At 43.0% G+C, this 25001-nt stretch overlaps 1 protein-coding gene across 1 annotated transcript; it reads left to right on the forward strand.

The window, feature by feature from the left end:
• Nucleotides 1-15814: 15814 nt before the first annotated feature.
• yy1a (YY1 transcription factor a) lies at nucleotides 15815-24982 on the forward strand. Its single transcript, XM_018764241.2, has 5 exons — nucleotides 15815-16468; nucleotides 20961-21123; nucleotides 23283-23343; nucleotides 24306-24464; nucleotides 24751-24982. Exons 1-5 carry the CDS (start codon nucleotides 15931-15933, stop codon nucleotides 24931-24933), a joined length of 1104 nt encoding a protein of 367 aa, XP_018619757.1. The 5' UTR covers nucleotides 15815-15930; the 3' UTR covers nucleotides 24934-24982.
• Nucleotides 24983-25001: the final 19 nt, after the last annotated feature.

Genomic DNA, 25001 nt, shown 5'->3' on the forward strand with positions numbered 1-25001 from the left:
GGGCTGATAGCACTACATAGTATCCATTGGAAGTTGCTTTGGAGAAAAGCATCTGCTAAATAAATAAATACAAATGTATCATCTGTAGAGGTTTCATGGCAGTAGCAGGAAGGCCAGACAGGATATCACTATGGCCTGGACAAGTAGTTGCGCAGAGTTTGTTGTAAGGTAAGGATGGATCCTGCAGATGTTCTGTAGGGTGTATCTGCAGGTCTGGGTTGTGGCTTCAATGTGCTGAGGGAAAGATTGACTCAAGTCTATCATCACTCCAAGACTCTTAGCTGAGGAGGTAGGCAAAATGAGTGAGTTGTCCCATTCCAGAAGCTCTTTGCACTCAAATGCTCTTTCAGGCTTCTGTTGCTGCAGTCATGACACACTTGGGACAGTTGAGCCCTGCTGTGTGACACACAGCTCTGCTGTTGTATACATTTACATCTATCTGGATTCTCTTCACAGCCAGTTCCCACCCAGAAGGTACAGGCCTGTCCCTCTGCTCCTTGCCACTGACACTAAATCATTAGGTAGCTTCGCAAACAGTGCTACTGTAAAGTGTGATTGTGTTTTTTTTTTTAAAGCATTAAGGATTTTAAATGTGCACAGTCATTTTGAGAGCAATGACAGTTACAGCTCGTAATTTATGTTTCAAATGTTCACTGTGTTTTTCCTTCTCACCAGCAGAGGGTGCCCTCTATAGGTGGCCCAATGTTGATTTTTCTAGTCATTTGCATTCATTTATTTAGCAGACACGTCACCACAGCAACTTCCAATGAACTCTATGTAGTGCTATCAGCCCACACACCTTATTCACCAAGGTGATTTACACTGCTAGATATAATACTTACAATGGGTCACTTGTGTATACATCACTGGAACACACTCTTTCTGTCACTCACACACTGGGTGAACCCAGACAGCATGTCTTTGGCCTGTGGGAGGAAACCCATGCAAACTCCACACAAAAAGAGCGGGGATCAAACTCACGTCCTCTTGCACCACCCAGGCACTGAGATAGCAGCCCTACTCGCTGTGCCACCCACTGTACTGTATTAATACAGTATTCTCCATGTCTTCTTTTATTGACCTCAGTCCTCTTGGGCTGGCTTCAGATTTCAGGTCCTGGATGACTGGCAAGTCCCACATTTGCTGAATGTATTCTCTTGCCTCTTGATGTCTTCTCTCATGAGACAGGGCCGTTCTTATGTCCTTCTTGCCTTCCTCTGCAGATTATCTGAACACATGCAGCTTCAGTGATATTTCCCAAGATGCATCTCTTCGTCAAGTGTACTCTTGTTTTACTGTCGCTGTACTGCGTATACTCTTTAGAAACTATTTCTTGGCATCATTTTCCATCTCTTAAGTATCAGAAAGGAAAACACAAAATATCTGGATGAGCAAGTTCAGTGTAAATAGAAAAAGTTTTATAATTATTAAGATTGTCTTAGATCATTTTTGGGAGTTCAGTGTAGTGTGTTAAACAAATGAGAGAAAAACATACTTCTCTTTATTCAGTCTTAGGACTTTCATGAAATTCTAATCATGTTTTAGGTCATATTTGTGCAGATAGAGAAAATTCTAAAGGGTTCACAAACTTTTAAGCACCACTGTAAAAACAGTTAGTAATAATAACCCTGATTTATCATGGAAGGTCAGTGGAAAAAAATCATAGAAACCATGACACCATTTTCAAGTGGATTCATTAAAAGTGAGAGGAAAATGAATATTAAAGGTTTTGGGAAGCCCATACATACATACATACATACATACATACATATTTTCAGAACTGCTTGTCCTATACGGGGTTGTGGGGAACCGGAGCCTAACCTGGCAACACAGGGCGTAAGGCTGCAGGGGGAGGGGACACACCCAGGATGGGACGCCACTCTGTTGCAAGGCACCCCAAGTGGAATTCAAACCCCAGACCCACCAGAGAGCAGGACCCACTGTGCCACTGCACCACATTTCTCAGTTTTTTTTTTAATATCACCTTTAATCTCCTCTTGTGAATTGTTCAGACATAACGCAACAAAATCTTTCAAAGTTCTTGATTATGTCAGTTTTTTTTCAATTATTATGATTAAAGTTTGCAAAATTAAAAAAGTTTAAAAAGATTACAAAATACCACTAGTTCTTATACAATGTCAGTGTTAATTTGGTACTTTACAGCTGTTGGAAGATTCTAGAAGATACCAGAAAAGTTCCAAAACATTTTAGAAAGTATCAGATCTTAAATGGTACTGGAATATTTGGTGCTTGCAATCCACTGCCAAATTGTGCCAAAATTTTGCTAAAAATGTGGAATATTTTTGTGATGTAAATGCAGATTAATGCCAAAAGTATGATTAATCTAACAGAAAAATGCAAAAAAATCATAAAATTTATGTTACATTGTGTCATTTTTAGGGGGTGCAGTGGCGCAGTGGGTTGGACCGCAGTCCTGCTCTCCGGTGGGTCTGGGGTTCGAGTCCCACTTGGGGTGCCTTGCGGCGGACTGGCATCCCGTCCTGGGTGTGTCCCCTTCCCCCTCTGGCCTTACGCCCTGTGTTGCCGGGTAGGCTCCGGTTCCCCGTGACCCCGTAAAGGACAAGCGGTTCTGAAAATGTGTGTGTGTGTGTGTGTGTGTGTCATTTTTAACAGCTGTCTGTACTCTCCTAGAGACAGGGACTGGATGGAGGGTGAGTGTTGGTGCTGGACATCCCAACCTTGGTTTTTGCTGGACATGACTGATGGTCACCTGCTCAACGCGTCAGTGTCAGTTACCAGAAGCACATTTGCCTGCTGATTACATTCGAACCCTACTCCCTGGTTTAACTGATCCAATGACTAGTTCATTATCTGTGGTTACTCACAATGGAGCCTTTAGCTTCAGACAGCATTGAAATATGCTCTGTCCTGAATTCAGTGAAACCACCTAATGAATGTCATAGTATAGACATATTTTTAAATGCCCCATATAAAAAGGATGGAGCCAATCAAAGAATTGAGGTGCTGGAGCAAAACCCTGGATTCACACATCCTATCAGGATATGAGTTTAATATCTTGTTCTGCCACATCTCAGCAAGAGAGCTGCAGCTCAATCCCAAGGCTCTCCTAAAATTGGAACATCCATGAAGTAATCTGATATATTGTATGTTTTAACACAGTGTATGAGATGCCTCAAAACTCTTGGTCATCGTCCTGTTGGACTATTTTTAACCTGGCCTTGGAACTTGATTGTTATACCATTTCATTATCATCATTTTGACACTGAGCTCCTGCAAGGAATACTAAATTCCTTAAAGAACCCTGCAGAGCTGCTTTAACTTTCCCAAACCTCTGTCCTTATGCAGTGTAAAGAGATATAATAGTACTGTATATAGAATGAAAACATTTATAGGTACATCATAGTTTAGGTGGTACTTTTACTTAAGTCATTTGAAGCTGCAGTCTGGCCATCAGTCCAAAAACAGCTATGTTTTTCTCAACCAGTCCACCTGTGACTTTATTATTAAATCTATTATACTCTCAATGGCTCACATTGACAGCATAACTTTGTGGGAAAGAACCTAAGATTGAAAGCTGGTAAGTTCAAAGTGCCGGTGCTGATATCATACTATCCGTAACCCTAACCTAGAGTGTCTCAGAAAATATGTAAATGGAAAATATTATAAGATACAGAAAATTTTGAAGGGGGTGGGGGTGCAGTGGCGCAGTGGCATAGTGGTGCAGTGGGTTTGACCGGGTCCTGCTCTCCGGTGGACCTGGGGTTTGAGTCCCGCTTGGAGTGCCTTGTGACGGACTGGCGTCCCGTCCTGTGTGTGTGTCCCTTCCCCTCTAGCCTTACGCCCTCTGTTGCCGGGTTGGGCTCTGGCTCCCCGTGACCCCGCATGGGACAAGTGGTTTCAGAAAATGTGTGTGTGAAAATTTTGAAATGGGAGTTCATACTAGTAAGTTGTTTATCGGTTTAGATCAGAAAGGAGTGCAGGAAAAATTGTGAGAAGCAAAACAGTAAGCGAAACCATTGAGTTCAAGAATGTATGGCAACTTGTCTGAATAACTTATATTCCATTATAGAAACCTGTGATTAGACATTTTCTTCTCAACTACGCATTCATATAGACTCAGAGAGCCCAGTTATGATGAAGTCTGTTTTTAAATCCAAGGCGCTGGATCCTCAGCTTACAAACACATTTGGAACCAGAAGTCTGTTCAAGACGCGATAAATCCAGCCAGTCATATAAAGGTTAATAACACAGAAGTTTATTGATTTATTCATGGATTAGGTTCTGTAAAAACCTCAGATAAAGCTATTCACTTTAAGACATTGCTTTATTTATTCCATTTTTATGAACTACTTATCGTCTGGAGGGTCAGTGTCCTCCAGAGCTTATCATGAAACACAGAATACTGGGCAAGGAAACTGTGGCCTGGACACCAGTTTGTCACAGGACTCTTTCTTTTTTTTTACTTTAAGTTGAAACAGCACATGCAACATTTGACAGTATGAGGCTGCTTCCATCCCATCCATCCATCCATCCATCCATCCATCCATCTATCCATCTTCTTGCCCGCTTGTCCTTCTAGGGTCCTGGTGGCAATAGGGAGAGCAGATAAGCCCAGACACCTCGTCCCTCACAACTTCCTCCATCTCAGCCGGGGGATCCCCAGCCGCTCCCAGGTCAACTGGGAGATATAATCTCTCCAGCGGGTCCTGGACCAACCTGGGGGTCTCGTCCCAGTTGGCCATGCCTAGTATACCCCCAAAGGGAGGCGCCCAGGGGGCATCCTTACTAGATACCCGAACCACCTGAACTGGCTCCTCTCAATGTGGAGGAGTAGCGGCTCTACTCTGAGTTCCTCCCGGATGTCCGAACTCCTCACTCTGTCATGGAGAGTGAGTCCCAACACCCTGTGGAGAAAACTCATTTCAGCCGCTTGTATCCGTGATCTTATTCTTTTGGTCGTTACCCAGAATTCATGACCATAGGTGAGGGTAGGGACGTAGACCGACTGGTAAATAGAGAGCTTTGCCTTATGGCTCAGCTCCCCCTGCACCACTACAGTCCGGTATAGTGACCACATTACTGCTGCCGCTGCTCCCAGTCTGCAGCCGGTCTCACGCCCCCTTCTCCCCTCACTTGTGAACAAGACCCCAAGACACTTAAACTCCTCCAACTGGGGCAAATTCCCTCCCCTTACCTGAAGAGGGCATGCTGTCCTTTTCCGTGAGAGAACTATGAACTCAGACTTGGAGGTGCTGATCCTCATATCAATCGCAAACTGTTCCATTGTATGCTGGAAGCATCCATGTGACAGTGCCAAAAGGATATTATCATCCACAAAAAGCAGAGACATCACCTTCTGGCCCCCACATAGAATGCTCTCCTGACCTCAGCTGCACCTTGGGATCCTGTCCATGAAAACCACAAACAGGAGTGGGGACAAGGCATAACCTTGGCAGAGTCCAACACCCCTACTGAACAGTCTTGACTTAATGCCGAGTATGTGGACACAGCTCTTGCTCCGTGTGTACAGAGACCGAATGGCCTGCAGTAGTGACCCCGGCACCCCTGAAGCACCTCTCACAGAATTTCTCTGTGGAACAAGGTCGTAGGTCTGGATCCAAGTATTGCTACCTTGAACCCACAGCTCACCTCTCCAGATCTACAGCCATTTAGAAGCCCTGTCTGCTGCCTCAGTAAAAACACTGACATCCTCGCCCCTCTGGTGCCCACGTGTTACCCAACACACTGTCCGTGCAAACCAGCTGCAGCCTCCTTCAATGGACACGCACCTTGCCCTCCAGCCTTTTCAGCAGCTCTGTTCCACCACTTCCTTATACCATGTTATTTCTTTCATTAGCTCCTTCCATCCATTCTTCCTAAGGAACTCTAAAACTTCAACAACTTGATTAAAAGCTTCTGCAACACAGCAAACCAGTGCCTGGCCTTAGATGGTGGATGTAAAATTTCACTGCCTACCTAAGTCACCATCAGTTGCCAGTCTTGCACTATCACCAGGAGTCCTGAACTGCCAATAGCTGCTGATTTTACTCTTTCCTCCTCTCTGAAAAATGCCGAGTCTCCATTTGCTGACTGGCAGGTCCTACTGTGTACTTTCTCCATACTGGTAGATTTGGCCACAGCCTTGAGCACCTAGTCATGGTGCCAACGATAGTGGCCCTCAGTCAGCACTCTTGGGCAGCTACTGAGGACTTTTTGGCTGTAACTAAATTATTTTTAGTAATTGAGTGCTTGGGGGCATGGGTTTGGCCTGTGCCCTCTCTCTGGAGGGTCTGGGGTTCGGGTCCTGCTTGGGGTGTCTTGGAAAGACTGGCATCCTGTCCTGGGTGTGTCCCCTCCCCCTCCAGCCTTGCGCCCTGTGTCATCGGGTTAGGCTCTGGTTCGCCACGACCCTGCATAGGACAAGCGGTTTCAGACAGTGTCCCATCCAGGGGAGTGTCCCCTCCCCGTTCAGCCTTGTGCCCTGTGTTGCCAGCTTAGGCTCTGGTTCCCCGCAGCCCCACTTGGGACAAGCTGTTGTAGCCATTGTGTGTGTGATTGAGTGCTCTGTTATAAGTGGTAGTATTACTAGGACTTATCCTGATGAATAATAGAGTAATGAAATGAGAAAAATACTTAATTTTTTTATCAGCAATAGAGAATGAAAAATGTTTTATTTTATAGAAACCTTTTTTTTTTTGTTTAAGTGGCATATTTAAATGAAACAATATAATTCAAAATGGAAACTAAACCTCTTTAGTCATTAACAGCCATGTTAATTACACTTTGAATTTCAAAGAAAACATATTTACTGGAATCCACTAAATAAACAAAAAATAAATTTCAAGTTACTTTCCAAGGTACAACCAAAAAACTAAGGCACAAGTAAACAAAAATGAATAAACCAATATGGCTTTGCATATTTTATCATTCCAAGTTCTACTAACAGTAGAAAGTAGGCCAACTTAAATTTTAGAAGTACAAGTTATAATTTAAGTACCGCTTAAGAATAGCAGAAGCCTTATAGAACCAAGTGCTTCAAATGAACAATAAATAGTTTTTTTGGAGGGATTTTTTGCATTGGTACGGGCAACAACCAATGGCCAAGAAGGTTAGAACAACAGAAGAGAACACACAAACACACACACATACACACAAGATGGAGAGGTTGACAGACCAACAAAAGGTGCATTCGCACCACCAATTGGGTTGCAGTGTGGAGCGCAGATTTTGGCACTGAGTGCACACCTCTCAAAAAAAAAAAATCATTAATCTTACAACCCGCGCAGTTAAATCACATTGACAGTGTGAGCTCTTGGCTCAACAGGAATTACCATCCATGTGCTCTGCTGTTCACTGTTCCAGTTATTCTGTATGTTATGATAAGATGTTATTACATAGCAGTAATATATATATATATATATATATATATATATATATATATTTATACATACATATATATGTATGTACACAGTACTGTGCAAAAATCTTAGGAACTTAGATGTTTCACAAAAATATTTGTTTTAGACGGTTATTTAATGTTTTCTGTATTAGTGTCAATGGGAAAGAGCATATTTTAGATTTCCAAATATTCCTTTTGCAAAAAGTTACAGTATTACAGTAAGGGTTTTGTATACACACACATTTTCTGAACCACTTGTCCCATACGGGGTCGCAGGGAACCGGAGCCTACCCGGCAACACAGGGCGTAAGGCCGGAGGGGGAGGGGACACATCCAGGACGGGACACCAGTCCGTCGCAAGGCACCCCAAGCGGGACTCGAACCCCAGACCCACCGGAGAGCAGGACCCGGCCCAACCCACCGCGCCCCCACTGGGTTTTGTATATTGTTAAAGAAAGAAATTATATGCGCACACACACACACACACACACACACACACACACACACACACACACACACACACACACACACACACACACACACACACACACACACACACACACACACACACACTGTCTGAGACCATTTGTCCTGAGCAGGGTCATAGCGAACCGGAGCCTAACCCAGCAACACAGGGTGCAAGGCTGGGGGGGGACACCCGGGGGGCGGGATGCCAGTCCATCGCAAGGCACCCCAAGCAGGACTCAACCCCTAGACACACCAGAGAGTGGGACCCGGCCAAGCCTGCTACGACCCCGCTTGGGACAAACGGTTGTTGACGATGGATGGTTGCTAAGCTTTGTAGGAAGTTTATTAATTAAGAGCATTATTTTTGAAAACATTCTCACTTTACAGCTTTTTCCCCCAAGTGCCTAAAACTTTTGCACAGTACTGTATATACATACAGATGAAACAAGTCCTCGAGGCAGAAAATCGGGAATTGAATCAGGGAATTTAAACGGGTTACTCAGAGAATCATTTCACCCCAGGAGAACATGTTCCAAAGATGCTCCCATGAAACATAATGGTCATGATGGAGACAACTTTTCCCTAGCATCCCCTTCCCAAGCCATACACCTGAATGCTCCTCCTAATGCCAAATTTCGCTGCCTCTTTCAACATGCAAAATCTGGTTTTAGATATCTGGCAATTTTTGTCACTCAGGACGTTAACCGCTTGCTAGAGATCAATTGCTCACTGCTAATAAAAAAAGTCAAAGACAATCTGGTTAGGTACCAGGATCTTGATGTTCATTTGGAACAATGAAAAGTCCAAAATTTAAATTCGGCAAACTTTTTTAACTGAAAGGGATAGGAGGGGCTTCTTTATCAAATATGAGATTGTATTACCTGGCTATGCTAATGAAGGAAATAATTTGTTGGTCACAGGATAGGTTGAATTCTTTGTGAGTTAACACAGAGTAATTGTCATGTCACCGGAGACTTTTAAGCTCTTTATCTTTTATGGTGCCTTTCAAAATTATCGCTACAGTTGATAAAGATGAGCAAAAAAGGCTATAAAAATGTCTTTGTTGTTCATTAGCTTGATCTTACACTTATATTGCTACAGAAATCTAATCTTTCACTGTGGTAAAATTATTCAAAAGAAAAAAATCTTTTTGCGCAAAGCACATGTGTCACAATTATTGGCACCCCTACATTGTACTTTGTGCACCCTCCCTTTGCAATGGTAAGAGCACAAAGACTGGAAGAAATGGGGAAATACTATATAAAGGGATCTGAGACCATTCCTCCATACAAAATTTCCCCAGTTCCAAAGTCTTTGGACCTCGTTTGTAAACTCTCCTCTTCAGCTCACCCCTGGGATGGCCATTGCAAAAGCTCGATCCTGTGATTAATCAAATATTTTTGTGTGGATTTGGATCATTGCCCTGAAGGAAGATCTGGCCATGACACAGTCTTAGCCTCCTGACAGAGGCAGCCAGGTTTTTGTACAAAATCTCTGATATTTCTTGATTTCATGATTCCTTGTAATAATATTCCCAAGGCCTTTGAAAGAAAAACATCCCCACAACACCACAGATCTACCACCATGCTTCACAGTGGAAATTAGGTTCTTTTTTCCATGACATTGTCTCATTCCCCCCCCCCCCCCCCCCCCAACCTACCACTGATGTTTGTTACAAAAAGTTCTATTATTCTTTCATCTGACCATAGAATCTGGTTCCAGTCAAAAGTTCAGTCATGCTTAACAAAGTCAAGGTGCTTACATTTGTGGTTTGATGTCAGCAGAGGGTTTTTCATCTGGCAAGCTTGCCAGATAGTTTTCTGGCCTGGAGGTGGCATCTAATTGTAATTTGGGAAACTTGGTAACCCCGTTATGCTCTCACCTGCTGCTGTGATCCTTAGAGAACGTTTTCTCTCAAACCATCCTCCTCACTGTTGGGTGCAAACAGAATAGTCTTGTGTCCTCTTCCAGGCATGTTCATCACAGCTCCGGTTATTTGAAATTTCTTAATTATTGTTCTAACAGTGGAAATGGGGATTTTTAGGCATGCAGCTACTTTTTATAGCCATTACCTGATATATGAAGACAACAACCTCTTGTCTCATTTAATTTTTGTATTTTCTGGTTTCACTCCTATTCATGGATGACCAAAGGGGTTTGACCTGTGTGTTATCTCACATTTATACCCCAGTGAAACCGAACCATCAGTAAAGAGTACCTAGACTCATGTGTGCTTCTAAGAGGTAAAATAAAGTATTACAAGGCCAAGACTTACAGTAGTAACTTTATTTGTATATTTATTGTAAACAGAAAACTAATAATTCAACATAATTGTGCTTTGGCCATAGGCCTTCCTCAGTGACATCATTCTACACAAAATTCTCTATTTGCTCTTAACTATAAAATATAAATGGGAATATATGATATTAGACTTATTTCATGAGAATTTATCAGGGTGCCAATAATTGTGACACATATATTTAGAAAAAAATAATTTTTTTTAAGAACGTTTTTTTTCCTCAGTGAATGGTTAGATTTTTCTCATAGTGTTTCATCAATCTAATGAACAATAAAGCCAGTTTTATGGCTTTTGTTTGCTCATCTTTACCAAGGATGCCAATAATTCTGGAGGACACTGTAGAAATTCTGTAATATTTTTCTTTACCTGGACATCTGGTGGTCTCTAACACTGTTTTACATCACTGTACATTGCAAGATTTGTCAAAAAAATTTAAATGTAGAAAAACCAGTGGCAACCAGGAACAGACTAGTTGACTACCATGAAAGAGTGGTGACAGCTGGAAAGGCAGCAGATTCCTTGAAAAGACGGCCACCGAGGCAGTTAGGGCTAGTAACCTGACCTGCATCTTCTGTGAAGTTATCTCATTAGAACTATCTCATCTTAGCTATCCTATTAGAACCCAATGAAACTACAGATCATACTACAGAGGAATACTCCCAGGTATGCCCAACAGCAGTGGAGAATGGGCACCCCTACAGGATAGGCCTAAGGATATCGGCTACTGGAAACAGATTTAAGACTATGAGAGCGCAATGTACCTGTGGAAAGGTCTGCAAGGACACGCATGGCTTTAGGATTCACTAGGCTAAGACGAAGTGCATGCAAATGTTGCAAATACCACAATGCTCAGGAGTTACTCCTGGTGAGACAGAGGAGGCACCAGGCCTGGAATCACCCCACAGTGTCTGGAACCGCCAAGTGACACAAACAACAAATTCATGCAGGGAATCAGAGCAGAGTCGGGTGAAGTGGCCTGAAGCTCATAAGGGGAAGGAGTGACTGCTCCAGTTCGATGAGGATGGAGACTCTGTGCTGGAAGTTGCAACCAAGGGCAATGAAGACAGGAGTCTGGACAATAACCACTATCGTCATCTCTAGTAGCTGATAGATTTGTGTTGAAAGAGAAAGTTGCAATAAAAGTCTCTTACACTAGGAACAACCGGGCAACAAAGATTCATCATCTAAGGCAAGAGTTGAAAAGCCTGAAGTGCCAGTTCAGAAAGGCTAGTGAGGAGGAGAGAAGAGCCCTCACAGAGCTGTGTAGCATGCTCCACAAGAGGCTTCTGACCTTGAGAAGGGCAGAAGGGCATCAGAGGCAGAGAAGAAAGCATGCCAGACAGAGAGCTGCCTTTGTAGTAAACCCATGTGGGTTCACCAAACAGCTGCTAGGAGAGAAGTGCAGTGGGAGCCTTACCTACACCAAAGCTGAAGTGGATGAACACCTCAGAACCACCTTTAATGACAGGCACAGAGAGCAAGATCTTAGCTACTGCAAATTGTTGATAAGCCCTTCCCCTCCAATCCATAAGTTTGATGTGAAGGACCCCAGCCTCAAAGAAGTCCAGGAAGTGGTCAAGAAAGCCAGAGCAAGCTCTGCAAGTTCTGAGGGCAATAGCAGATTGCATCTTCAGAGGGGTGACCCAAAGCATGTGCCTCCACCTAATAAAAACCAAGCCAGTTACCTTTCTAAGAGCTGGAGAGAAACCACCAGCGGTCAAAACCCACTACACAGGCCAATTAGTCTCAGCACGTGACTGGGAGCGTAAGGTTGACCCGGACAGGCAGCTCAAGTTCCCCCAACATATTGGAGTGATGATGCTACGACCAGACATGCTTTTGCTCTCCCAATCCCCCAAACAGATCATCCTCCTGGAACTAATCATACCCTGGGAAGATCGGCTGTCTGAAGCCAACAAGAGGAAGAGAGGAAAGTATGCATAGCTTGTGGAGCAGTGCCGCAACAATAGCTGGAGGGTAAAGTGTGAACCCATCAAAGTGGGGCTGCAAAGGGTTAGCAGGCCAATCTTTCTGCAGGATGTTTACCTCTCTGGGCATCAACAGTGCAGAAAGGAGAACCACAAAGGCTACTGAAACAGTCTCAAGATGGCTGTGGATCCGAAGATCAGATCCGTGGGGAAATGGTGCTACCTGGACACAAGCTGGGGACTGATCAACCCTGGCTGGGTCACCTAGAAGAGGGTGTCTGATGTTGAAAGACCCGAAACACCTGATGACCCCAGGTTACATCACCGATGATATGTCCAGGTGCATTGCAAGATGTTTCAAAAAAGTAGCTTGAAAAGGCATTATGAGGTACCTGGAGATCCCAACTAGACTATCATTTTTGCCACCTATTGCTCTAAAACCAGATCTCTCTTCCACAGTGAGTCATACTAGACTCCAGAAATGGTTGTCTAAGGGAGTGATGGATATATCACATTTAGTTGCAGATCAAACGCTGGTAAGTTTCAACCATCTAAAAATAACTTTGGTCTACCTAATACTGACTTCTATAAATACCTTCAACTGTGACATTTTATTGTAGCCTGAGGAAAAGAATACAGACTATAGACACAGTTAACTAAAATGGAAACATGGCTCACTGCACTGGACAGTTGCAGGACTACAACCTCTGTACTACACACTGCTTTCCTAGGTGTTTGTGCCTGTTCTTACAATTCATTGTAGCAGATATGGGAAAAGGACCATGTCTTATCTTTAGTGATTTTGAATGGTAACCTACATGTGCTAAAGTCTTTCCTGTCTGCACCTCCCTCAACATCCAGGAATAATACTTCAAGCTAATTTACAGAATCTATCTCAGTCTAGTGCATCTTCATAGGATGTTCTGAGGGACATCTCAGCTCTGTTTTAAATGCAAAGCCTCTCTGGGAACTTTGGTGCATTTATTCTAGGAATGTGATAGGACACCAGCTTCCTGGAATGGAGCTAATTCAACTATTTAAAAGATCTTCAGCAATGTTTGATCTGTTCACCCATATTCCTGTTAAACCTCAATCTCAATCATACAGTCTGCAGAGATTGTCCTCTCAGGTCACTGACAATCTCTGCTGAAACCTCACTGAAATTGGGGTCCATCAGAAAGTATAGCTGCTGTATTTCTTTAGTACATTCCACATCGACCTACATTAGGTCACACTAGACCTCTTTTCCAAACAATTATTGCACAAAAACTTACTTTTTTCACTATCACTTTTAAATCTGTTTACATGTCTATTTATTGTAGTAGTATATGTTGTCATCTATGTCACACCGTGGTCCTGGAGAAATGCTATTTCACTCTGATGAATGTTCCAAACATATTGTGGAAGTGACAATAAAGTTGACTTTGGAAAAAAAATTACTTCTTGACGATCTTAAACAATGCAGAATAATTCTTTTTGTACATCTGGCATGAAAACATTTTTTATGCTATAAAACTATGTACACCTGAAGTTCCCTCTGTAAACATGCAGTTGACTCAAATACACACACACACATTTTCAGAACTGCTTGTCCCATACGGGGTCACAGGGAACCGGAGCCTACCCGGCAACAGAGGGCGTAAGGCCAGAGGGGGAAGGGGATACACCCAGGACGGGACGCCAGTCCGTCGCAAGGCACCCCAAGCGGGACTTGAACCCCAGACCCACCGGAGAGGAGGACCGTGGTCCAACCCACTGCGCCACCACACCCCCAGCTGACTCAAATATCTATGTTAATTATATTCACATTTCAGCTGCACGATAAGTGTAATGATTATTGGAATGTCTGGACACCCTTTTGGAACTTCTTAGTGCTACTTGTCACCCCTGTGAACTATGTCACCTTTTGCCCTTGTTCTGCCTTATATATGTGAACTTCTTTGCAATCTGCTGGTGTACTGTTTCTGTCTCTGTGACCCAGGGCTATTTGGTTCCGTTGTTAATTTTTAAAAAAGAAAATTACAGTCTGTCCTGTAATTTCCATTACATTATATGAATTGTGTGAAAGTACAGAAACATGACCAACTAAAAAGCTGTACAATATTAAAAAAACAAGGTCATTGACACATCGTTTTTGTGTGTGGTTTAACTCCTGGTACAGCACACTAGCCATGCCGCACCAGTTTCTGAAGGTGGCTCAGACAATGTAAACTGTGTTGCCTGTGTTTTCCTGGCTGGATGAGATGGTCATGCTGACCCTGATGTTGGCCAGGTGTCTACAGGGCTGTGTAAGGAACCAGGTGAACATCACTCTCCTGGAAGCAACTTTCACTGTCCTGCAGGCTGGAAAGAGATGTGAGAACAGAAGCCGGTGGCTCATGGCACATGTATTCCTTGTATGTGTGAACATACTTGGCAATAAAGCTCGTTCTGATTCTGATGTATCAGCATCAGCTTTCGACAAGGTGTGTGCCTGGGTTTGCTCTTCTTAAACTGGAATGGCTGTCACAGCTTTACAAGAAGACAAGAATGACGTGACTATTGTAGAACTGGGGGAAAAAGGAGTAAAATGAAAACAAGAACAACTTGATTTGTCAAACATCTTGACAAGATATTTACTTTACTTTTGGGTTTCGAGTACTGTACTACTCACTTCTTGGATAGTCTATACTGTACTTATATTTGAATATGTGCATATGATACATTAAAGTTTCAAACAGACTGATTGGTGAAACACAGGCCTGGCCCGCTCTATGATGTTCCTTTTGTCTGGCATGCCAAGTAATGAGTGACCTTCCTTTAGAGGATCTGAAGAAATATGGGAAATACTGCATTGCTCTCAAGTAGACTTGCTCATACCATCATCATATCCTGTAGTGCCCCTGACCAAGGTTATTTACCCTGAGCAGAAACAGTAAGAATATGTACATTTTTCCAAGTAAGTTAGTTTCTTCTAAATTAAGCTTGTTGGAAGTCACTTTGGAGAAAAGCATCTGGTAAATTAATACATGTTAAATGTGTAATTTAGAGAGAAGCATGAGCTTAATGAAAACATATCAATCTCTACCCCAGGACAGAGCTCTTGAGGGGACTTTGCTGGAATTTGTGTACAAAAATCAAACTGATTTGAGGTATTTCCTGGGTATGAACTTTGACCGTTAATCAAATCTGTTTCAGTTGATGCGGAAGAACGGGACACTTCACTGAACTGCACAGTCCCTCTACTACAACATTGGACCATCCTAAAAACACACCGCTAATCCATACAGATTCAACTGCAGACACAGACTGCGAGTCTTGATGAAGGACGTATTATACTTCATCCTTGCAAGTTGCAAATATACGTATCCCTGAACATGCTAATTTTCCCTTCAGGCGATGATATGATAAGACACACAAAAAAACACGCATTTGGAACAATGTAAAGTCTATCTCAATCGTAATATATAGAGCTCTTCTAATATTTAGAAATTCCTTGGACATGTATTCAACCCCCCCGCCGCATGATTTATTTTTAAAAAATAAAAAAAAAAAGGAGAGAGAGACGGAGTGACAAATCCGACAGCGCGAGGCGTCGCGAACCCGGTTTTCACAGAACGTGACTTCTCGCGAGATCTGAGGCTTCGCAGCCCGGCGACCACGAGAGTTGGTGCAGGACGGAGTTAGTTTGTGTTGTTGAAGAAGGAGGAAAGGAGAGAGAGAGAGAGAGAGAGAGAGAGAGCGAGAGCGAGCGAGAGCGAGAGCGAGAGCGCGCGCAAGTGAAAGAGAGAGACGGAGAGCGAGCGAGAACGCGCAACGAGGGGGGGAACGGCAGCGAGCACAGCCAGTGTGAGAGCAATCCGGGGGAATCCAATATGGCATCGGGCGACACGCTCTACATCGAAACGGACGGCTCGGAGATGCCGGCCGAGATAGTGGAGCTCCACGAGATAGAAGTGGAGACCATACCGGTGGAGACTATCGAGACGACGGTGGTCGGCGGAGACGATGACGACGAGCACCACCAGCCCATGATCGCTCTGCAGCCGCTGGTCACGGACGACCCGAATCAGGTTCACCACCATCAGGAGGTGATCTTAGTTCAGACCCGGGAGGAGGTGGTCGGCGGGGACGACTCGGACCTCCGTGCAGACGATGGTTTTGAAGATCAGATCCTCATTCCGGTGCCGGTGCCGGCCGCCGAGGAGGAGTACATCGAGCAGACTCTGGTCACTGTAGCCGGGAAGAGCTCCTCGGCGGGTCGGATGAAGAAAGGGGGAGGCGGTAGCGGGAAGAAAGCGGGTAAAAAAAGCTACCTTAGTGCGGCGGAGGCGAGCGGCAGAAAATGGGAACAGAAACAAGTGCAAATAAAGACTCTGGAAGGGGAATTTTCAGTTACAATGTGGGCTTCAGGTACGTGCACCGTTCATTGGAAGTGTTGTGTCCCCACATTGTTTTCGCTCGGTGCTAACAAAGCGGGCCTTGCAAGGGCGTTGTCCTCCTCTGCCAGGCCGCCTTCTGAGCTCGTGGGCTCGCCCGCCGTCAGGAGCGTTTTTTAGAGTTCTCGACGCAGTCTCGAACGCCATCTGACTGAAATGTTTTTGTTTTGAAGGGAAGCCATGTTTTTATGTGTTGATGGGCGCCGCCATGTTCGCCCCGGTCCAGTATGGCGGCCCGAAAAAATGGCGTTGGTGCGGCCGGAGGAAGATGGCGGCGGGTGCGCGAGCGAGCGCGCTGCCGCTGGCTCGAGGAGTAGGCCGCAATGGCGCAGTTTAACACAGAGGACACGCGTCGAGCCGCCGCGCTCCGTTCCGCGAGGGCTGGGGGAGGGGTGCGGGGGAGCGGGAACCCTCACTGCCTGACGACGAGTTATCGGAGCCGCTTTTCGCGTCGTCTTTATTGGTTTTTTTAATCGTCACAAATATTTTACCTCCAATATTTTAGTTGTACGATTCGCTAGTCCGGTTCACATCGTCACATTTATCGATGTTTTATAGCTCGCTCTTATGTGTGGGTTTGCGTTCTTGTCAGAGAGTGAGTGCTGCGTCAGTTGTAGTTTGCATTTAGCTACTATTTCTTGTATAAATGATGTGAAACGTTTATGGTTTCGGCACAATGAATAATTAGTTTGGCATTCAGCTGTGTTTTTTTTTTTATTATACTTAGATGTGTTACTAACCTGACTAAAAACTTGGCTTTATACAAGTCTTTTACTTAGTACTAGACTAGTGACCGTATCGTCCCTTTCTGTCTAGTACAGTAACAGTGGTGTTTCTCCACTCAACGTTTTTTTATAGACTGTACTTTCGGTATTAAAATGTTTCCGTTCAAAGCAATTATTTTAACAGTGCGCTGAGTACGCACTTAAGGCGATCAAATATAAATTTGAGGCGATTTTTTTTTTTGTCTCGTTAGCGATAGACGCATTCCTTACAGATTTATCACAGCCTTGGCGGTAAAATCTGGGAAATCTTAATTTCACAATTTGTTTTAACAGTATAACGTATTTAATTCATTTAAAAACATTATTTACAAAGTTTTTCAAGTACGGACTATCTGTCAATAACAAGCTGTTTAATCAATTTTTGTGCTTCTCAACCAGACTGATACTGACGACGCTTTTCAAAGTTTTGAAAGGCTGTTTTGTAAATGACACGTTGTCCGTTTGGATTTTAGTCCGATGCAGACTTCAGTATTAAGCACAAAATTTTAGTTCACCCTGTCTTTATTCGTCAGGGTGTATCAGCATGATGAAAGGTTGTTCCGACGTATTTGCTGGTTTGCGTCCCAGACTGCATAAAAAACGCTGGAAGTCCCCTGTTTGATTTGATTCAAAATGGGGGAAACAGTGGTATTAGCCCCCCCCGTGACGTTTCAGTTTAAAGTTGAGCACTCTTTTTTTACACAAATGAAGTCCTGGGAAGAAGTTGACAAACATTGCTTCTGCTCCTCAAGCAATGTCCCTTATCAGTCTCTGAAGTGCACATTATAATCCATCCACGTTTAAAAGTTCATTCAAATTTCACTGTCTGCATCAGGTATTGCAGTTGTGACACATGCTATACATCTTGAACTAATATATTCATTAGTGTTGCCAGTTAAGCCTAATTATTTAGTCTTGCTGGTCTTCACGTTTCTCAGTCAATTACTGTGAAAAGTATTTCTTTTATTCATAATCGTCATAAAATAGCTTGCATGTGCAGATGGACTTAGCTGGCAAAGTGTCTCTGTATTTAAAACTGCACATTGTGTTAAGGAATTGCATGTTGCACATACAAATTCCTCTTAGACATCCACTTCTGTGTTGAAGTTGAGTGGTGTGTGTGGTGCACATGTTTTTCCAAGGTGTTATTCTTTACACAGTCCCTACTGCAGACAGTTGTCAAAGTAGTTGGTTTCTTAACCCTTTTAAGATGTTTATTAAAGCATCACTTTCAGTGTGTCAATATTAACTGATATTTAATTTGTTTATCCCAGACATGGCTTCTCTAACTTTTTCCACTACTGTCTGAAGAAATTACTGTATGTTTTTCTTTTTGTAGTAGTGGTTATGGTAGTGGTATTTTTCTCTCACCCCCCCCCCCCCATAATGTTTTTGTGGTGACATTTCAGTTGACTCAGGTGTCACTTGTAATTTAGTTTTCATTGTGCAGTGAAAATACAATTATTGTTCTTCAGCGTTGTTGCTATGCCATCATATAGGGTCTTTGCATATATGAGGCCCAGAAATGGGGTTGCTTTATTCTAATTATTTTCTTGTAGAAGCAGAACATGCCAATGCAGTCAGTGTTGGCTGACTTGATGTCTGTGAACACGATCTTACTCGTACCACCATTCCGTCATACTGTGTATCTAGTTTGAGAAGATTCAGTAACGTTACATATACTTTGAATATATTTTTAACATCTATGTGTCTTGACATGATGTTCATGTAACTGGATTTGAACTTTAAGTTCTTTGTGGAGGCCTTGTTTGAAGAAGAAAGTCTCTTGAAATTTTACTTGTATAGAGCATTTAAATCAGAGTTCTCAATTACTGAGTAGCCACATGATTTGGATACTTGAATTGTTCTGCTGTAGAATTTTGAATGGCCAAAGCGATATTTGGCATCTGAGTGACATGGACACGTGGCAGTGTTGTTGGTGTCCAGGGGCCGCTGTGCTCAGCTTGCCATTTCTGTTTTGCACCATCAGACCTTTCATTTCCCCTCTTGGCCTGTAGTGGAGCAGTGCTCTTTCTTAAAAGGGAAGAGGTGCATTCCCATGGAGCTGTTCTGTGAGAAGTGACATGTATATATAAATACATGCATTTTTAACAAAATGTTGCAAATAATTATAATTGATACGGGAGCTGTCCCAGGATGCTTTGGTTACCCTCAATTGTCTCTCTGATTCTTTTTGTGTCCAAGTGCGGCCTTTGACAAAGTCATGTTTGATTATTTGAAAAAAGAACATAGGCAGCAGGTTGGCCTTGTTTTGCCCTAGTCTGGCTCTTGAGAGCTTTATGGTAGCTGGTCAGGATAGCTTTTGAAAAATGCTGAAGTAGAAATTTGGAACAAGTCGTATGCTTAAGTGCATGGGAAGATCATTCCTTCAGCTGATGGTTGTGTAAGTTCTCATTGTTGTCAGTTGTGGCACTGAGAGTTGAAATAGGCTTTGGAATGCTGAAGGTATTTTTCTCATTATTTGGTATATCTTTGGTTGGAGTGTATGTGGTCTGGTGGTTAAGGAATTGTGCTCATGACCACAGGGGCAAGCATGCTGCTGCTGTCCCTGAGAAATATTGTTTCAGATTAGATTTCCAAAGTAGGTATAAAGATAAAGTTTTTTTTTTTTTTTGCAGTCTGCTTTAAATAAAATATCTACCAAGTGGGTACATAAGTACATTTGTTTATGTAATACTAAATACATCTTTAAATATTCACTACTTGCTGATACCTAAAGTATGGGTATTTCATGTTTCTTCCTGTCCCTATGATTTCGCATCAGTCATTTTTATTTTTTTTTTTGCTGTTAAATGCCTTTTTTTGTCTGGAAGCTTATGCATTCAACCTTTAGAAATGGTGTAAATGTATAAAAGTAGTGAGAGTTTTCAGTGGAGCCTTATAACCTTTTCAGAGTAAGTGCCAGTTGTCACATTGGCCGTAAGTCATATTTTAAAAAATATGACTCTTCTCTGGGTATGGACTGAATTGTTAAATTGAAAATGGCAAATGGGAACACGGGGGATGTGGACTGGTCTGATGTCTCCTTGGCTGAATGGAGGGAATCTGTGGGCAGTATACCATGATATTTCCTTTCCTGTTCTCATTTGCTTTCTGTGGGAGAGGTCGGCCAGCTGCATGCTGACTTGTCTCGTGTTTGTCGTTCCCCTGCTCTGCTGGAGAGCAGCAGGACAGAACACAGTCAAATGCAGAGAGGTGTTGCTTCTGTCTGCTGTCACCACATTACAGGCAGCCAGCTGGTGGGGTAGGACATCATGTCATGACAACACAGATACGGAATATGACAGTGATGAATACTTGCTAAAATATTGTACTATAACAGTGGTCGGCTAACGCTTCTTTATTGTGCTTTATTGTGAGAGTGACCAAGCTGGGCCATGTCCCTAAAGAGCTTCTGGTGGTGATTATTCTATAGCCTTGTAGTAGATCCTGCTGTTCTGAACGATGTTTGCTTAGTGTTCACTGTGTAAATGTGGACAATAGTAGTGGGTTTTCCGCACAAAATGTTACCTGTCTTTGTTGTATTGAAAGTAAAATTATCAGGTTTTCCTTCTTGTGGATTTAAATTATGAAAAGGTGAGATTTTTTGAGCCCTACAGTGAGTAAGAAATGAAGGTCTTTATTCACCTGGCAGAAATCAGTGTGCATGATTGACTGACATGCTTTTGTAATCTGTGGCAGATGACAAGAAGGATATTGACCATGAGACTGTTGTGGAGGAGCAGATTATTGGGGAAAACTCCCCTCCGGATTACTCAGAGTACATGACTGGGAAGAAGCTTCCCCCTGGGGGCATTCCCGGGATTGACCTTTCAGATCCTAAACAGTTGGCAGAGTTTGCCAGGTAAGTGCTCTGTATCTATATGAACAACCAAAGTACGGGATGCGTGTGTGTGTGTGTGTGTGTGTGTGTGTGTGTGTGTGTGTGTGTGTGTGTGGGGTGGGGGGGGGGGCTTGGACACCAGTGATGACCCAACCATTTGATACTTGATTAATACTGATCTTGAAGTGTCATATTTCTCCTCAAGCTTTTTTAAAACTAGTTAGTGGCAAGCAACAAAGGCAGCAAACAACAACATTTTCCCTTAGGGATTAGTACAGTGGCTTATTGACTGGGACCCAACTCTTTTGTATGTAACTCCAAGGTCATCTGTACCAAAGTAATTTTTGTTGTGCTTTACTGCCATCTGTTGGGCTGGAGGGTGATCGCAGGTCACCTACCATCTGCTGCAGATGGAGATCTTAGAAAAATGTTAAGTTCATAACTCATTGGGATTTCCATTGTACTGTGAAACTGTCATTATGTTGGTTCCCTCGCTACGGCTAAAACAAGCTATAAAATCCGTGACCTACTTTGTTCTGGCATCTCATCCTTTCAGCTTATTTGTCACTGCTCTGCATGAGCGAATCGGGTCCTATGATTAAAGGCAGAAAATACACATGAAAAGGTTAACACAACTGATGTGGCTTCTACTGAACATGCTGCCTAGTTTCTGCTGTTTCACATAACAGTTCAACAGAATGCACAGCTACCCATATTACCACTGTGACCACACTACCAGTGCTACACTGTGTGTGTCTTTGTGCGCACACTGCTTTGATTCAATACTAATGCCAGTTTTCTGCTCATTGTTCTCACGCACTTTTTTATGGAGTGTCAGTAATGTGTCTATTGGTTGTGCTCATGTGGAGTACGTTATTTTGTCATCCTCAGTAAAGTCTCCAGCGGAACGATAGACTAAATGTGAAATATACTTGGCCCTTGTGCTACAAATGTTTTCCTTACAGATTTTCAAAGGTAAACATTTTTGTTTAGTTTGTTTTCTCCTCAATTTTCAAAGCTGTGTTTTAGTATACAGTGGTTAGTTGGCAGTAAATTGCTTTATAGCGCCATTTCATGAAAGGCACTCATGCTGTAAGGGCTTTGATTTTGCAATACTCGCAGGTAATACCAACCCCTCCGTGTTGTTTAACATGTAAACTTTCTGAGCAGCAGTTAGCTGTTCAGGGACATAGTCATCAAGCTGCTCAATATTCAACATTGTGATAAAGTGGCATTACTTGTGAATACTGCATACTGTATCAAGTGTTAAATACACTGAGTGGAATTTCCAAGTATTCACACAAATTTGGTTTATTACATTATTTATTATATTATTTAAATAGCTTTTTTCTTGTCTCTCTCCTAAAATTTTAATTGCTACAGAGCAAGCGCTATGTGTCCTCAGCTATTATTTGGCAATAAAATGCACCCAAACAGAGGATTAGAGTGGGACCTGATTCATTCAAATCACTTCAATAGTGTTTACAGCTTGTGTCCGGTGTTCTGAGTTTTGGTCATCAGTAGGATGACAGTGCATGTTTGTGGGATGAATCGGTCAACAATCGACATTACATAGAAGTTTATGAAGATGGAGTATTTGTATTTTCAGTCTGTTTGAAGTAGTTTAAAGCACAAGTTTAATTCATTGTAGGCTTGTCTGATATTTTGTTGAACATAATGTATGAATAATGCAAGGAACATCTGTATCAAGTTTTATTTGACTGTGACAGTTGTTGGCGCAATCGAGTCTTCAGCAGACTTCTGGTAAGTTGTGTTTGAAACATGAGGATCCAGTGTCTTGGATTTCCACAAATGTGAAAAAACACATACATAGAAAAATAAAACTCATAACTGGGTGCTCTGAGTCTGCATGAATGGGTAGTTGGGGAGAAAATGTCTAGAGGCACATTTGCACTGATTAGCCTTTTTCTTGGTGAAGAACACCTGTCTTGAAGAGTCACCCTAATTTCCAGCTGCGGGGACTTGGTTGGGTTTGTTTGAGGTGACGTGCTGTAAAGTGATTTGCGTTGTGAGCAACACCGCTGTCTGTACCTTTTACTTGTGATCCTGTTTCCCTGTCTGTGATGAGTTGTGCAATAATGCATTTTCAAAGCCACCTTGTATCCATGACTGTTTGAAAAGGATCTGATGTTTCCCTAATGACTTTTTATCCCCTGCAGAATGAAGCCACGAAAAATCAAGGAGGACGACGCCCCTCGTACGATAGCATGTCCCCACAAAGTGAGTGTGTGTCTCAGCCTTGGATGTAGATATTGAGCAATAGCCTTCCTTCCTAACTTCATTTCACTTCAATGATGGTGGCTGAGCTGCTGTAGAGGACTACAGGAAGTTAATGTTTTATTAGGAACTCATTGTCTAGCTGATGATTTTGTCCAAAGCGACTTAGCCATTGTATAAATGGGTCATACTGTGTATGCTTAGTGGAGTAATTCGGGTAGCTAGAACAGGAGCAGCAAGTTGCGCTGGAACAGACAGGGTTTATGCTACAAATCCATGTCTTAAACCCCTACCGTGGTGGGTAAGAATGCAGGTTACCTGTGGAAGCATTGCTGTTGTACATATGGTTAATAACTAACATTTCCTGTAAAACATCCAACTGTATATGTAAGTAAAATTGTATATTTTGGATAAAACTCTTGGCTGTGCAAAAAAAAAAAAAAAAAATTCTTGAAATTAAGGATTAAATTTGAATGAGTCCTGTCTTTGAGCACTCCCAAACTGGAGAGATGGGGCACAATGGGTGGTACTGGTGTGTCTCAGTGTCTAGGCTGTGCGAATGGATGTGGATCTGGCTCAGTCTATCTGGAGTTTGCATGTATAAGTAGCGCAACACTTTAAATTGCTTTGAAGAGAAGTCAGATAAAGGTATGTACATTCTCTTGACACTTCTCAATCCCCTGTCAAATATAATGAAGACTTTTGTAGTACTTGCTTTTTATTTGGCAGTGCTTGCAGCACCTTGCCTTTGGTGTGTCCCTGCAGCATTATTAAGGGTAAAAAGGGGTGTAGAGCCCCCTTGTTTTCACTGTGGTGCAAGGACTGTACTCAGTTTTGATAATCTTGTGGAGTGTAAGCTGCTGATCACTTTGGAGGATGCTGATTTACTGAGTGGTTGGAAGTGGACTGTGTGGTCAGGCTTGGCAATGCTATCCTTACTGGTGACTGTCATCCCCCCCCTGCAGGGCTGCACAAAAATGTTCAGGGACAACTCAGCGATGAGGAAGCACCTGCACACGCATGGGCCTCGCGTGCATGTCTGTGCTGAGTGCGGTAAGGCCTTTGTGGAGAGCTCCAAGCTGAAGCGACACCAGCTTGTCCACACTGGAGAGAAGCCTTTCCAGGTAGGTATACCGGAGTAACAGAAGTACATGGGGCTCTTGGCTTATTAACACGATTGAGGCCAGAAGCATGTTTGTAAGTCCACAGTGAGTAAAGTGTCTGGCCCATGTTTGATTGCTCCGGTGCTCAAGTGTATGTCTTGGGCTCCCAAGTCAATGTTTTCTTCGATCTCTGTTAACCAAAATAGCGGTACGAATGGTTCTCATGACAACAGATGATGTGGTGTGATGGCGTGTGGTTGAGCAGCCTGGTGCACAGCTTGATTTTTCTCTTCCTGTTCCTCACCAGTGTACATTTGAGGGCTGTGGCAAGCGTTTCTCCCTGGACTTTAACTTGCGCACGCATGTCCGGATTCACACCGGGGACCGCCCCTACGTCTGCCCCTTCGATGGCTGCAATAAGAAGTTTGCCCAGTCCACCAACCTGAAGTCTCACATCTTAACGCACGCGAAAGCCAAAAACAACCAGTGAGGCCGACCCTCCACGCGACAGCATCTTACCACACGTTCAAAGTCAGATACAGAATCCCCTTTGTATAT

Source organism: Scleropages formosus, chromosome 15, assembly GCF_900964775.1.
Source record: "Scleropages formosus chromosome 15, fSclFor1.1, whole genome shotgun sequence".
Taxonomy (NCBI): Eukaryota; Metazoa; Chordata; class Actinopteri; order Osteoglossiformes; family Osteoglossidae; genus Scleropages; species Scleropages formosus.

What these genes read in the sequence shown, in the direction of transcription:
- yy1a (XM_018764241.2), top strand. Translation starts at nt 15,931, where the DNA reads ATGGCATCGGGCGACACGCTCTACATCGAAACGGACGGCTCGGAGATG. An exon ending in CAGTTGGCAGAGTTTGCCAG is followed by an intron (nt 21,124 to 23,282) that starts GTAAGTGCTCTG and finishes TATCCCCTGCAG; the next exon opens with AATGAAGCCACGAAAAATCA. An exon ending in CTGGAGAGAAGCCTTTCCAG is followed by an intron (nt 24,465 to 24,750) that starts GTAGGTATACCG and finishes GTTCCTCACCAG; the next exon opens with TGTACATTTGAGGGCTGTGG.